Here is a 15907-nt window from a genome sequence, read left to right as displayed (position 1 = left end):
TTACATAATATGTTGAGGACAAAGAGGTTCTCAAAAGGTCAACTGATGGTAGATTTCATAATTTGGTATGCAATAAATGAATTTTACTTTTATTTCTCTAATGCCAACGTGAGAGAGGAAAAAGTAGAGTAGTGAAATTTCTTTGTGCTCTCTGTTCTTTTTAAAATTTTTTTTTCTGTGACAAGGGATATTCCAATTATAGTGCTATATCTTGGCAACAATGAACTTCCAACTTAAAAAGAATTATGCTATTTATAAGACTAAGATCATGCTATTTATTACTAGTGAATCCTCAACAATTTCATCTTTATTCATATATAAACATGACTGTTGGAGATTTACGTTATAGATCTCTATTTTAAAAAATTAACTGGCAATAAGAGGCAGATAAATTTAAGATCTAATTTGAACCAATGTAGCTATGCCTCACCCTCAGTCTTTATATCCTGCATCTAAATTATTCCTTATGAGTAATAAGGAATTTAGCAAGTGTATTTAGCAAGGAGTATTTTCAGAGGATAGAAGGAGACATTTATTAGGTTGTATTCTATTGGGACCAAAGTAGCAACTCTTTTAGCATGGAGTGGAACTGCCAGATACGATTCCAGTGATCTAGAAATTCTAATTTATCTAATTTACTATGACATTTCAGTGATTCCAAAGACTTTTCTTCTCTTTCTTTTTCTTTCTTTCTCTCTCTCTTTCTCTCTCTGTTTTTGTTTTTTGTTTGTTTGTTTTTTTTTTTTTTTTTTTTTTTTTTTTTTTACCAGAGTGAAACTCTTTTAAGAAAACAAGCCCTGGCTTGTCATTCCTTTCCTATGATGTCCTAGGAATAATTCTGTTCAGGGAGCCAAGATGCCTCTAAAATATTAACTTATGTGAAGAGACATACTCCAACACCTTTCATAACTTGGAGTCACTTAAATCCTAGATTTAACTGTTCTTTAGAGATTCACCAAGATGACCTCTAGCAGTCCAACAGGAGGAAAAATATTGGTGTCATCTACATCTTTCACTGAATCCTTATTTCATGGGAAGGTTTTCCATGAGAGAGAGCTCTGAGTAACCAATCTTCAGGTGTCTAGGAATAGGAGGTAGTTGCAGTTTTGATATAAAGGCTTTTGGTTGATATTTAAAAAAAAAAATAAGTGGGTTGTTTTTTATCATACAAATTTAAACCAGTTGAAAAATTCTGCTTCTTTCTTATCATTTGCTGTTACTACTATCCTCTATCAAGCACTGATTATGTACTAGGCCCTTGTGCTGATCAATTTATCCATATTATTTCTTTTCATTCCCAGAACAATCCTAGGAGGTAAGTTTTATCTCTCTTGTTTTAAAGATAAGAAAGTGAGGCCTTGAAGAAGGTCAGAGATGTGAAAGGACTGGATAAATATTACAGTGTAGATAAAATAGTTGGGCAGGCCTTGGATCTGGCTCTTTAAATTTGAAACATACTATCTTAACTGCTAGAATAGTTTACTTTTAAATTTTGCTAAGGGTAATGCAGACATAAAGGGGCAGTGTCTGTTTGCCATTGCAATGACAGGGTAAATTGTCACGGTAAAACCCCCATGAGTAAAAAGTTATCTTCATTAAAGCTCTAGATTTTCAATGAGCAGTTGAGAAGATATACCCTTATTTGGGGGAATTAATCAGATTTCAGTAGAAATGTCATTAATAGGAATCTAGTTGCTGTTTCATTTTGAAATTTTGCTAAAACATTTCTATTTCTGTGATAGCGGAAATGTTTTGCATCTGCACTGCCAAATAAGGTAGCTACTGGACAAACGTTGCTATTGAATATTTGAAATGTAACTGAGTGACTGAGGAATTTATTTTTATTTTTATTTGATTTTAATTAATTTCACCTTTAATTTTAAAAGCCACATGTTGCTGGTAGCTACCATACACCTAGAATGCCTGTTGTGAGGTCATGATAGTGTACCATATGCTGCTATGAGTAGTTAGGGGAGAGGAAAAAGACAATTATCGAAAGGTAAAGATAATTTTCCAAATACAGGAAGAACTGAATATTTCCAATAGTTTTTTGTTATAGCAAACTGTAAGGGAAAATGAAAATCAAAAAGTATTAGTTCTAGGAGCAACCAGAGAGCAACAGGCCCATTACAGGTAAGAGATCTTTTTAGTAATCTGTCTGCATTCTCATTCTCTTATCTTTTGGCAAAAGGCAATGCTACCAAAAAAGCTTAAATTGTATTAAAAAGTGAAATTATTATTTGGATTTTAAAGAAGTAAATAAGACCAAGTGGCATATTTTCATAGTAACAAATGTATTTTACTTCTTTTTAGGCAATGGGAAGGATTATGGAAAGGATTACAAGCTTATTTTTCATTTACAAAGAAAACCCAGGCTGGAACTCCAAATCAAAGAGGTGGATGAATTTGGAAACTATAGCTCCCCTCATTATAAGGGCGCCATAGTAGTTTATAAAATACCTAAAGAAAAGGTAGTCCACAACTTGGATCAATCTCTTTTACCTGATGAAAACCATGATCAGATGCCAATTTGCAAATTACCACTGAAATTGCCAAAGGTAGGTAATTTTACTTCCCTAATTACCGTACTTTGTTAATTCTTCATAATTCTCTACCACAATCTATCTACACTTCAGGCACAGGGATACTTAAGGTTAAAAAGAAAGGCAGGTCTAAAATCGAGAAGGAAAGAGTGGGTGGCTGCAATTTCAGAGTGATAAAATACATATCAGGATTTTCACTTACTTTCATATAGACTTTCTAACAGGAACAATTCAAGTTGATCTGGTCCTGATAGTGTGTTCTTAATAATTATGGAAATGATGTCTTTTATTTTCTCTAACTGCATCGGAATGAATGGAAAATCATTTATGAAAATACTGAATACGCTTCAGTGCACCACACTGAAGTGTTTAGTAAAAGTCACGTGGTGATCAGGAAAACAACTTAACATTTTCATCCAGACTTATCAAATCCTGCACATTTGTTTTTATTTATTTATTTTTTAAGATTTTGTTTATTTATTCAGGAGAGACACAGAGAGGGAGAGAGGTAGAGACACAGGCAGAGGGAGAAGTAGGCTCCCCGCAGGGAGCCCAATGTGGGACTCAATCCCAGAACCCCGGGATCATGCCCTGAGCTAAAGGCAAATGCTCAACCACTGAGCCACCCAGCCGTGCTGCACACTTTTTTTAAAAAGTAAATTACTCTTGCCTAAAATTCCTATTCTTATCAGAAGGTAGAATTGAATCAGTGAGGATGAGGGAACATAAGAGACTCCTACTTCTGGGAAACCAACAAGGGGTAGGGGAAAGGGAGGTGGGCGGGGGTTGGGGTGACTGGGTGACGGGCACTGAGGGGGCACTTGACGGGATGAGCACTGGGTAATATGCTATATGTTGGCAAATTGAACTCCAATTAAAATTAATAATTATTATTATTATTATAAAGAAGGTAGGATTGAATTGTCTCTCCAAATAGGCCAAATAATCTTATTACTGTACATACTCTTTTCTTTAATGATCCAGGACATAGTACTTTCTAAACTATAGTCTTAATGAGAAATATAATTGAAAAATTCATTTTATCACTCCAAAGAGTGAATTTATTCTTTTAAAAAAATATTTTATTTATTTACTCATGAGAGACACACAGAGAGAGAGGTAGAGACATAGGCAGAGGGAGAAGCAAACTCCACACAGGAAGCCCGATGTGGTACTTTATCCCAGATCCTGGGATCACGCCCTGAGCCAAAGGCAGACCCTCAACTGCTGAGCCACCCAGGCATCCCATGAGTGAACTTATTCTTTAAAGATGCTAGAATTATTTTTTGTGTCTTTGCTTTTTGTGTTATGAATACCAGAAATATCTTTTCCATATTGTTAGATTTTGTACTGATTTTTTAAAGATTTTATTTATTTATGAGAGAGAGACAGAGAGAGGCAGAGACACAGGCAAAGGAGGAGCAGGCTCCATGCAGGGAGCCCAATGTGGGACTTGATCCCGGGATTCCAGGATCACGCCCTGAGCCGAAGGCAGGTGCCAAACCACTGAACCACCCAGGGATCCCAATTTTATACTGATTTTAAGTTAATTAGTTAATGAAATTCTGAAGAAGAGTATCCGCTTTTCAGAGCATTATGAAAAATACAGAGACACAGAGGATAATACATGCCCTAAAACTGTGTTGTCCCAAATGATAGCCACTACCCATTATGTGTCTATGGAGCACTTGAAACATGGCTAGTCCCAACTGAGATGTGCTGTAAGTGTAAAGTACACACTAGATTTGAAAGAGTCAGTAGGAAAAGCATAAAATAAGTTGTTGATCATTTGTTTATATTTATTTTATGGTAAATTATATTATCTTGGTTATGAGGTTAAAGAAAATATATAATAATAATATATAGAAATAATAGAATACATTATTACTTAACCCCATAAAATTAATTTCACCTATTTAAAAAATTTGTTTTATTTGTCTAACTAGAAAATTTCAGATTACCTATCAGTCTCAAAGTATATTTTTATAGGCCAATGTTTCTCTAAGTGATTTATAATGTAGCAGAGTATGTAAAACATGTACAGTGAATCCTTGAACAACTCAAGAGTTAGGGGCACCAACCGCTGCATAGTCAAAAGTCTGAGTATAACATTGGACTCCCACAAAACTGACTCTTAATAGCCAGCTCTTGACCAGAATCTTTACTGATGACATAAACAGATGATTGACCCATATTGTATGCTACGTGTTTAATATATTGTATTCTTATCACAAATGAGAAAAGTACATTATTAAGAACATCGTAAGAAAATAAATGTATACTAATGTACTGTATTTATTTTTAAAAAAATTAGTGTACAGGTTGACCCATGCATTTCAAACCTGTGTTCTTCAAGAGTTGACCGTATACAAAAATCACCTTGTAAGACAACAAATGATTAGACAAATGGGATAAACTGTACTAACAGTTGTTCAGAGGAGGAAAATAGCTCTTCTGGAAGCTGGTGCTGGTAGAGATTTCATGGTAGGTAGAGCATTTTATCTGAGCTTTGTAGTTGGTAGGAATTTGGTCAATGGAAATGAAGAAAAAATATGTTATGACAAATTGGAATAAATTGGACTGGAAGTAGTAAGCATAGATTAGCAAGGATTCATAATTCTTATAGTGACCATTATAGTAATTTCTAATTTCTAATGTCTCTCAAGTGTTTTACATGCCTTATATTATTAAATCCTCACATGAGACATTATTACTGTTCTTATTTTATAGGAAACTGAGGTGTAGAAATTTTACTCAGCTTGCTCCCTGTCCCGTAGCTAAATAAGTCTCTGAGCTAGGATGCAAACACAGAGGATCAGCTTCCCACATGTCTGCTGTTGTCTCTGTAGCAGATAAAACCACGATTTAGGTAAACTCAAGGATATAAGATGGATTTTAGGACTTCCGTGTTCACCCCGAAGCTGTGTAATAATTTCATGAGTATTATTTGTGACTGTAAAGGTGATGGGAAAATTATATAACAAATAATATGACATAGGTTCTGGTCAAACTGAAAGTAGCCATGACAGTTGAGGTGCTGGGCTGTAGAGACACTAATTTTTTACTTGCTGGTTTGGTGGAGATTCTAGGGTTCCTGGAAGGCATATGTAGGGTAGCAGAGTCTATTAAACCACTTATACTTAAAATTATATTTGAGAACAGTATAGCTAGCTGTAGAAGTGTATACCCACTATCAGTTTTTCCTCTGTGCATTTTCGTTTCCATCTTAGGGCCTTTGCACCTGTTGCTCACTACACTTGAGGCTCTCTTCCCTCAGATCATCATGTAGCTGGTCTTTGTCATTCTAGTTTCAGCTCACGTATCACCTCCTGTTGTTATTCCCCCATCTCTTTAACCCATTAGCCTTTTAAAATTTACCTTGTAACTCTCACCGTTAATTTAAAATATTAGATTTATTTATTTGTTCATATATTTTCCATTTGCCTTTCTTTGCCTCTTGACAAAACAAGCTCCAAGGACTTTGTCACTTTGTTAGGGCTGTACTGTCAGTGATTAGAACAGTGCCTGGCACATCATAGGTTCTTTAAATATTTGTGACTAGATGACTGAGGGAAGGTCTGTAGCATTCATTAGAATCTAAAGATTTAGGGACACCTGGGTGGCTCAGTGGTTAATCGTCTGCCTTTGGCTCAGGGTAGGATCCTGGAATCCCAGGATTGAGTCCCACATCAAGCTCCCTACATGGAAATTCCTTCTCCCTCTGCCTATGTCTCTGCCTCTCTCTCTCTCTCTCTCTCTCATGAATAAATAAATAAAATCTTAAAAAAAAAAGAATCTAAAAACTTAAGTTTAAGAACTATAGGCCTAATGGAATACTCAAATTCTTTTGGGCCAGTGGTTTGCAGCCTTATTTACAATTTACAAACACTTAGCTGGAGGAGTTGATTTGGATCTACATGAAAATTTGAGAGCAGAGGAAGGGAACATTGGGAGCGTTCTTCAGGTAGCTCAATTTATCACATTACTTCCTAAGCTCATCCTGTTGTTCTGTTGCTCTAGAGACACTGGTGGGAGAGAAGTAAGTGGGCTGTTGGAATTCTCCAGCAGGAGGTAGTCAGGGCTGCACTGTGATGATGGCAAACAATGGAAAGAAAGCCCCTTATGTAAGAGAGGATAGACTTGAGGTCCAAAATGTGACACAAATTTAGCATTCAGCTTTCAGTGTTTTCTCTTTGGCCAATTTGACTTCATGAATCAATGAGCCAAATTAGCCAAACTAGACGGTTTAGGATTTTATATAGGTTTTGCTCAATAAAAGTCTGTATGCATGATTGTCCAGGGCTTTTGCATAAGCTCTTCCTCGGACTTGATTCTAGCAAACCATTCCTCTTCTGCTTGCCTGAACAAATCTTACTGGTCATCCCTTACAGCTCTGCTGAGGTGGACTTCTCCCAGGAAGTCTTCCTTGACTTCCTCTTTCATATCAATTTCAGTGTGTTTGGCGTGTGTTCCCACAACACCCTGTACTCTCCCTATCACTGCTGTTACCGGATTTTATTATAATTATTTATTATAATTACATGTTTCCCAGTAGTCAAATATTTCTCAATCTTTTCATTTGTTTTTGCCCTCCTAACAAGTCTTTTTAGACATTTTCCCTCTAGTCAACCCTCCCCATTAAATTTTAATATCACAGATATACAATAGGTATATTTGTATTTTATATTTTAAAAGTGTAAAGTCTTTTCAACTTGCCCAAGAGTGAATTTTCACTCTGTGAGGGTGATGTTACCCTGGTTGGAAATCCATGCAATTGTTTATCCAGACACATATATTGTCCTATTCAACTTACATTGCTAGTGCCAGGCATATAGCACATGCTCGATAATTATTTGTGAATAATTAGATGAATGAGACAATTTCTTCAAATCTTAAGATTGTTTAGTCTTGATACTGATAATCTTGAAATTATATTGGCATGTTTAAACATAGTACATTTTACACATCTGCTGGCTTTATCAATCTATTGTTCACAGCCATTGGGCCTTTCTTTTTTTTCTTCCAGATACATTTGTTTAGGGCTTTCCAGATTCACCCTTTTGGTGCTTTATCATGCCTAAGCGTTTATTAGTTTTTTGGGTTGAGAAAAAAATCTGTGGCTATAGAAAATTTTCCCTCTTTTCAAACTAATATATCTAAATGGGAATTGAAACCATAACCTTTAGTCTGTAAAAACAGATTCCTTTCATAAAGTTAAGAATTAAAAAAAAAATATTTGACCTCAGCTTCACAGTATTAGAGTATGTTATTTTTCAGGAAATGAAAGTAGCCCTGTAATATGGAGCTTAGCATTAATGAACACTATGGTATGCACACATTTGTCCATGTAACATAAATTAGGTGAAGGCATTTGTCAAAATTAAAAGTGCTTTTCACACCGAAGACAAGCAGTAAATATTTATATACATGTATATAGACAGAAACATATGCATTCACATACACGTAATGATAATGTTTGACCTTAATGTCCTGTCTGATTTCCAGAGATGTGAGAACATATCATCCATTACTTCATGCTTGTGTGTCTCATTCCTCAGCCTACATATTCCATTCATTCATGTGTTAATCCATTCAACAAACGCTTTTTGCATCCCATGGGCCAGACATACTGTGGCGTTCCTTTATGTTCGGTTTATTTTCCCCATACCTCTCCACAGACTATTGTCAACTCAGAGGGCAGAATGAGCCTCTAAACCATCAGTCAGATCATTTCCTGACTCTGCTCCAAACCTGCCACAGCTCCTCATTTCACTCAGAGTTAAAGACTGTGTATGAACTCGATTCTCATTGACTCTAGGACCTTCTCTCCTATACGTTTCACTTACTCAACTCTAGCCACAATGACCCTCTTGCTGTTCTAGGGACTTGCCACACGTGCTTCTGCTTCAGGTCCTTAGGTTAGTGGTTCCTCTTGCCTGGCATGTTCTTCCATCCATCAGATGCCAACAAGACCAACACCCTCATTTCCTTCAATTCTTTGATGAAATTTCACCTTCTCTTTGAGACCTACTCTGATTCTATTTCGTGTTGCAATCTACTCCTACACATACTACCGGACACTCCTAATCCTCCTTAACTTCCTCTGCTTTTTTCCTTTCCTCTGAAGCATCGGTACCATCTAACATTTATTTCTTTGTTTATTACGTTTATCATAGGAACACTACTACTTCACAACTACAACACAAGCTCCTTGATGGCAAGAACCTTTATCTGTTGTTCATTGCTGAATTACAAGGCCCTAGAAGAGTGCCTGCCATGGGTTTGGTGGTCAAATAGTGCTTGTTGAACGAATGAATTCATAAATAGAACTTTTATCTTATTTCATTTTTAAAAAGATTTATTTATTTGTCAGAGAGAGAGAGTACAAGGAGGGGAAGCAGAGGACAGAGGGAGAGGGAGAAGCAGACTCCCTGCTGCTCAGGGAGCCTGATGGGCTCGATCCCAGGACACTGGGTAGATGTCCTACCTTCAAGTGAACCGAAGGTAGATGCTTAACTGACCGAGCCACACTTAGAGCTTGTAGTTTAAATACTCAAAGTGTGAAGTGCAAAATGAGAAGTGTCAAGAAGGAAAATAAATTAGCATCAGAGGACTGACAAATTTGCAGTGTATGCTTACGGATGTGATAGCCAGCACAGGATTCACTGTGGAGTGCCTTCCGGGCTGAAGGGTAACTGACAGGAAATTCACCCTGCCAGTGTGGCCAAGAGAGCACTGATGAGGCAAAAAGCAAGTACCCAGACTGCCATGGGCATGAAGTTTAATCAAAGACTCCCTGGGGGCACTTGGGTAACTCAGTGGTTGCACATCTGCCTTCTGTTTAGCATGATCCCGGAGTCCTGGGATCAAGTCCTGCATTCTCTATCTGCCTGTGTCTCTGCCTCTGCGTTTCTCATGAATAAATTTTTAAAAATTTTTAGAAAAGGGACTCCTTGGCAAATGCTTAGGGGAGGGGCAGAGATAGGCGATTAGTTTAGTTTTGAATGGAAAAAAAAAAAGGTCCTTGTGATAATTCACATTTCACAGGTGATCTTGTGAAAATGGTCACAAAATCAGTACATGTGAATATGTATGGTGGAAAAGAACCTTGATTTATCTCTAAGTCTTTCCTAAGTTGTGCTTCAAATTTCCTGCTTTTACAAAATATTCAAGTGAATTCAGCTCACACCATATCTATTTGTACTTTGGCAGCAGCAAGGCAAGTTTCATAAAACTCTCAAAGATTTTTTTTTTTAGGTGGAAGGAAGTGGTGTGTGCGTCTTAGTGTGCTTCTGAAATTGCGTCACATAGGTGATTGTGCCATTTGGTTATTTGCGCTAGGTTGAGTTGTGACTGCCTTTTATTCTTCCTGTCTGCGTAGAGGTTTTGCTTTGAAGGAGAGAAAGGCCCTGGGTCTGGCGGCTGCTTCTGTGGAAGTCGGTCAGGGGCCCTCTTTTCCCAGTCATATCTACCCTACATATTTATGTAAGCCATCTGTTGACCCAAGTTTTGCTTTAGCCTGAACTTCCTCTTTTTTTTAAACTGAACTCATGACATGTGATTTCTAGTAAATAATGATACTGCTTCAACACTTACTCTCTTACCACATTAAATAACTTGCTTTGTCAAAGGGAGGAAGCGGGCCCAGGGTGGCGGGGCCATTTACTCCCCAATCCCCACCTTCTCAACCCTTTGGACTTCCACGGCCATCCCCCTGCCCTGTCAGGAATGTTTTCTTTTTTTAATATGATTTTTCCCCTAAGTGTATGAAATACTAAATAATAATCTCAACTACATACATGAGAAGATCAGAAGTGATGGGAAATGTTTGTGTTCACGGGCTCTTTAATTCTACTTAGGTTTTTTAGTTGTAATGATTTGCAAAGTTATTTTAAGGTTCAAGAATGACATGGAACTTCATATACCATTGCTAGCTATGAAGAAAGCATTTTACCAGGTGTATGCTTCTTAAATAAAACTGGACATGAGAAATCAATTTTGTTGGCTTGTATGTGTGTGTTTGGCAGGGGGTGGGGAGGGGAAGGGGAGGCATCATGAACCTCATGGTGATTTTGGAATTTTCCGTAGCTTAGAATTAATTCTAGCCGTACACTAGAATTAATTATAATAACATGCATGTAGCCTTATGCTCCACCTCTATCAATTATGGAAGAAAGTCACTAAAATCTTGATAAGTAGAGATATTGTGTCAATTTTTTTTTTTTTAACCTGTGAAATTTTTACAAAGCCTTCTCCCTCTTTCCAATGCAGCAGTTCTGGCTCCCCTTGGCTCTTCCTTGACATGCCTTCCATGCCTGCAATCTTACCTTCTTCTAAGCCATCAGAATGACCTTCAAAGATAGCCTTGACCAGGCCACTGAAAAATCTACTTTATATTTCACGTGAGACATTTAAGGAAGAAAGCGATCAAAACTGATTTAGTTAGAAAAGGGATCCTTTTTTGGAAGGAGCTTTGCCCACTAATTAAATCAGAAGAGAAACTTTCCCTTCTCTGGCTGCTCTCCTTCCTCTTTAACTACCCCACCCTTTTTTCTCCTCACCCTTTTCCTTCTCCCTGACTCTTCCCCATCTCTTCTTCCTTCTCACCTCTCCTCTTCACTCCCCCTCCTTCTCTCTTCATCCAAGGGAAAGTTTTCTCTGCTCAGCAGGTGGTATAACAACCAGGAATTGTGTCCCATACTATCTCCTATGGCTTTCAGGAATTCTTTTACAAAGAAAGCAGATAAATTCTTCGCTCTCTCAGAAAATTTTAATAAAAGAACTAATTGATATGTTCAGTTCTCCTAAAATCCAAACATTTAGTACATAAAAAATTACGTTTGCTAATTCAATCAATTTCTATTTGGTGAACTCCAACTGTAATGTTTTCCTGTAGAAATATCAGCCAACCTGTCAATGAACAAATACTAACTAAATGCTAACTATATGTGAGGTATTATGTAGGGCCTAAAAGATGATAGTGATATTGGACTCAAAGTCCTAGCTTTAGGAAATTACAATCCAGTTCAGGGAAGAAAGCATAAATACTCTAAAAGTTACAAAACAATGCTGGAGATAAATAATAGTTGAGTACAATAACCTAGGAATATCACAGGACAGGAACTGATGATTTGCTACAAATGAATGACCAAGATAGTAAGTGCTAGGTCATTTCAGAGAAGGGAGTGATTCCTGTGGCTGAGGTGACCCAGACACTTCACAGAGCAGGACACATGTAGAGAATGTTTATGTTCTGGAAAGGAATAGAGGAAGAGGCAGTGGGTTCCACACAAGAGGGATGGCATGAGCGGAAGCTTTGAACTGGCAAAGCGTAAGATATGTTTCACAAAAGGACAATGTGTAGATCTGTGTGATTTGAGTGGAAGAAATAAATTGAGTGGAAATGAATTGGGGAAAGATTATAGAGGGCTTTGAAAGCCTTGTTACATCAACCAAATATCTCTGTGTAGTTGTTATAGCTTAGGGCCTTCTGTCAAAAGGATATGATTGATTTCATGATGCAGAGAACATATGTGAAGCAGAGAGTAAACCAGAGATCCTTAGCATATGAGCAAAACAAACAAACAAAATCTCTCAGCCACTGGTATTCTTGAGATGTGTGGCTGTAATGAGGACGGAGAAGGAGGTATCTAATTAGTTTATAATTAAGCTTATCCTTTATCCTATAAGTAATGGCAAGCCACTGGAAAATGCTAACCGGGAGGGTGACATGATCAAATTTTGTTAGCATATCATTGTGGCAGTCTGTAAGGATAATTTAGGTGAGCTTAGCAAGAGTACAAGAAAGGACTAATGCAGTAGTCCATGGGAGAGAGGGTGATGGCCTGATGTTGTGAAGCCCATGGCTTCAGATGGCAAGCAGAGAGCAAAGTCAGAGGGAGACTTAGGATTGGAAACCAATTGGACTTAGTGACAGAGTGAATTTGTGTGGGGGTTGGCAGGACACCGAGAGGGAGGCAGTCATGGAGGGGCACTTCCTACCGTGGCTCCCAGGACACTGGTATGAGTGACGGCCCTGTGATACAACATAGTGTTTTACCGACTTGAGTTTGGAATTGTGTTCAAACTTGCATTTTATCTCTACTGCCCTGCACATGGCTCGAAATGATAGATGGTCATGACTTTCTCCTTTCACTACTCTACACCATACAACTGACAGGGTGATTTTTCTCAAAAATGAAATATGATTTTATCAGTCTTCTAAAACTTATCAAATGACACTCTGTATCTGTGGATCCAGGTCCAAGCCACTTACCCTGGTGCATAAAGCCCTTCACAAACCCCTACAATTTTCCCTTCAGCCCTTTCATATTTACCTAATATCTTTTTTTTCTCCAGTGGCACTGAAGATCCTATTTCTTTTACACATTATGGTCTTAAACTACCTCAGAGGCTCTTCCCCCCACTGCCCTTGAGGAAGCCCTGACTCCACACTTAGCTCTATTTTCATCTCTTTGGAAGACGTCTTTACATTTCCCCGGCACAATTAGGCACTGCCCGGATCCGTAACCCTAGTACTTGGCATATGTAGTAAGGAATGGTCTCTCATCATCTTTGTATAATCATAACAGTACTGATAATAACTAATATTCATTACTCATTCACTATGAGTAACTTGATAAAGCATTTACGCATACTAACTCATTTACTGAAAGCATAGGCCATTGAAGAAACTGAGGCACAGAGGAGTTCACTCAAGGGAAAATAGCTGGAGAATGACATAGCTGCTGCTGGAATCCAGTTTGTCTGATTCCGGGGGTGGCGCTCCTAACCCTGATACCTAGCGAGTCCTTTGGTAAATGAGCTCCTCAGGGCTGGATGCGTAGCTCATTCAATTTTGTAATCCCATCTCCCGGCAGCCATTCAGTAATATTTTTGTTGAACTCTCTAATGAATCAGTGAATGCATGCTGGGGAAATTGGTAAAGCAATTGAAGGAGGAGCCTTTACGTGTTTGCTTTCCCAGCTAATAGTTACATTTAGCAGAAGCCTGTCATGCCTTCAAAGGGATGACTAATGTGGGGATTTTATGGTTGTGGCCAGACCTGGAAAGAAGATGTTTGTGGCTATCCAGACCTTTCCCGGTAACATTCATATCATCTTTCTGTTGGAAAGGCTACTCCTATCTATAAGCCAAAAGCACTAAACAAAACAAAGCAAAAAAATCAGGAAACTAGAAAAAAATTCTACAAAAGAATAGTGAAATTACATTTTCGAATCGAATTCTAGACCCTAGAAATTAGAATACGCTAGAAAAAATAATGCTGAGTTGAACGGGTCCTTTGACAGGTCTTCAGGATTGACAAAAAGTCATTGAGATTATAATTTAACAGTTGACAATAAAGAGGAGGTCGTTTTATATAAATTTGAACGATGTACCTTTGATTTGTTGAGCTGCTTTTAAAATCGATAGTGTCTCCCCCATAGCTGCATTTATGGATCAAAGGCATCTGTTTTTGCCCGAATTGCTTGGAATAGTGAACAAAGCTTTAAGCATATTAGCAATAGTTAAACTTACCCAGTGTTTGCTGGTGTGCTGGGCCTGTTGGAAGTGCTGTGCATATTTTATATCATTTGAGCCTCACTGCAACTGTGGTATATGTACCGCTTTGCCCTTTGATTAAAAAAAAATGGAGACATTAATTTCAAATTTATATTTATCTATTCCAGACTGACTTTGACAGCTTTTCTTTGTGACTCCATGTTTATCCTATATATATTTCCTGAGTAATCCAGAACCTTGCTCGCTTTCTATCTGCAGCCATCCCTGAAAACCCTTTCCTTCTTATCTGTCCTCGCTCCTTAGATCAGTTGGGGGTTTCTTGAATCCATCTATCTGGTTACCAGGGTCCTAAAGCTGTCTTCTTAGTGATTGACTTCTTCAAAGGTTAGGAAATATTTGATCCCTTCCTCTTGACAAAGCCATAATCAGATAAAGCCCTAAAAAGAGCTATTCTCTAAGAAGCAATTGAAAAGAATAATGAAAAAAACAAAACATAAGCTCGGCTGCAGTAAAATGTGCACAGGTTTAGGACTAAGAAAGACCCGAGTTTAAACCAAGATATGGTTTGGGATTTCTTCTGGGATTGGCAGCAGTCTGATTCCATTTCCAAAAAAATTAATTTCTACCTTTATCTCCAAGCTAGACCACTCTCAGTCAGCTCTTCTTGCTCTAAACCTCGTTTTTATTGTTGTTTCTCCCCCATCTCTCTTACGTTAATCTTCCTTCTCTGTGGGTTTCTGATGGTCTTCAGATTTCTCTGTGTAGAAGCACTTCCTTTTATTGTGTAGGCCAAGCATTTCTGCCTAAGCCTTCAGGAAGTTCTCCACTGACTGTGCGATGACAATAATATTCACAGTGAAAACAAAAGGATATGTATTGACTGATGTTGGTGTCTCTTATTTATTTTAAAATTTTCTGTAGGGGATGGGGATTTTCAAAGGCACACAAAGATAGAGAAAATACGTAATGAATTTACATGGACCCATCCTCTTCTGCCATTTAAAAAAATATATTTTATTTATTTATTTGAGAGGAAGAGAGAATATGAACATGAATAGGGGTAGGGGTGGAGGGAGAAGGAGAAGCAGGCTCCCCAATGAGCAGGGCTCCATCCCAGGACCCTGGGATCATAACCTGAGGTGGAGGCAAATACTTAGCCTACTGAGCCACCCAAGTGCCCCTGCCATTCTTGTTTCATCTAATACCACTGGGTTTTTTGTTTGAGTCTTCTAAAGCAAATCACAGTGACCCTATCACTTTACTTGTAAATAACTCTGTTTTCAAAGAGGGTAAGGACTTTAAAAAATCAATACCATTGCTAATGATATTAGCAATTATTACCTAATAGCATCTACTACCCAGTCCATGTTTTATACTTATCTACTAACTCAATTTTCTATTTCTGTAGTCAATTTGTTCAAAAACAAGATTCAAAAAATGTCCACACATTGCATTTGTGTCTCTTCCACAACTACTTGAATTGTCAGTGTAGGTCATGTCCTTTACAGACTTTATTTCCATCTACCCTCACAGCAGACTTTGGAGGTAGGATCTGTAGTCTCTGTCTCAGGGAGTTTAGTAAGAGAGTACACTGACTTGTCCGGACTTGTACTCCCTCCCAGGGCCAGAGGCTGCACAAGGATCAGACCTCAAAGTCATTCCTGTTTTGCTGTTCCATGTCCCCTTATTCCTTGAGCAAGCCAGATCATTGCTTATTTCACATCTGCCACTTTTATTACATATTCATGTTGCTCCTAATATACTTTGCCCCATCAGGGTGTTTGGCAATTCTAGGCCTTTCAAAGCCAGACTGGTTGGACCTTTTGTTGAAACTAAGCTTT

The 15907-nt window shown here is 38.0% G+C and overlaps 1 protein-coding gene and 1 long non-coding RNA gene across 5 annotated transcripts in view; one reads left to right on the top strand and one right to left on the bottom strand.

Moving 5' to 3' along the window:
* Positions 1–15907, bottom strand: part of LOC144302504 (uncharacterized) — a 303624-nt gene that overhangs the window by 51512 nt on the left and 236205 nt on the right. For both annotated transcript variants that reach the window (XR_013369398.1, XR_013369401.1), the window contains one exon: positions 14082–14177. This is a non-coding gene — a long non-coding RNA (uncharacterized LOC144302504). The remainder of the gene's footprint in view (positions 1–14081; positions 14178–15907) is intronic.
* The window catches only part of DTHD1 (death domain containing 1), a 75419-nt gene that overhangs the window by 40283 nt on the left and 19229 nt on the right, over positions 1–15907 (top strand). For all 3 annotated transcript variants that reach the window (XR_013369395.1, XM_077879884.1, XM_077879870.1), the window contains one exon: positions 2314–2558. Coding sequence is in view for 2 of the 3 variants with exons in the window: in XM_077879884.1 (XP_077736010.1) it covers positions 2314–2558 (245 nt within the window). In the remaining variant the exon portion in view is untranslated. The remainder of the gene's footprint in view (positions 1–2313; positions 2559–15907) is intronic.

This window comes from Canis aureus, chromosome 2 (genome assembly GCF_053574225.1).
Source record: "Canis aureus isolate CA01 chromosome 2, VMU_Caureus_v.1.0, whole genome shotgun sequence".
NCBI classification, from domain to species: Eukaryota; Metazoa; Chordata; class Mammalia; order Carnivora; family Canidae; genus Canis; species Canis aureus.
The sequence above is the reverse complement of the archived record's forward strand: the minus strand, read 5'-3'. Positions and strand labels throughout refer to the sequence as shown.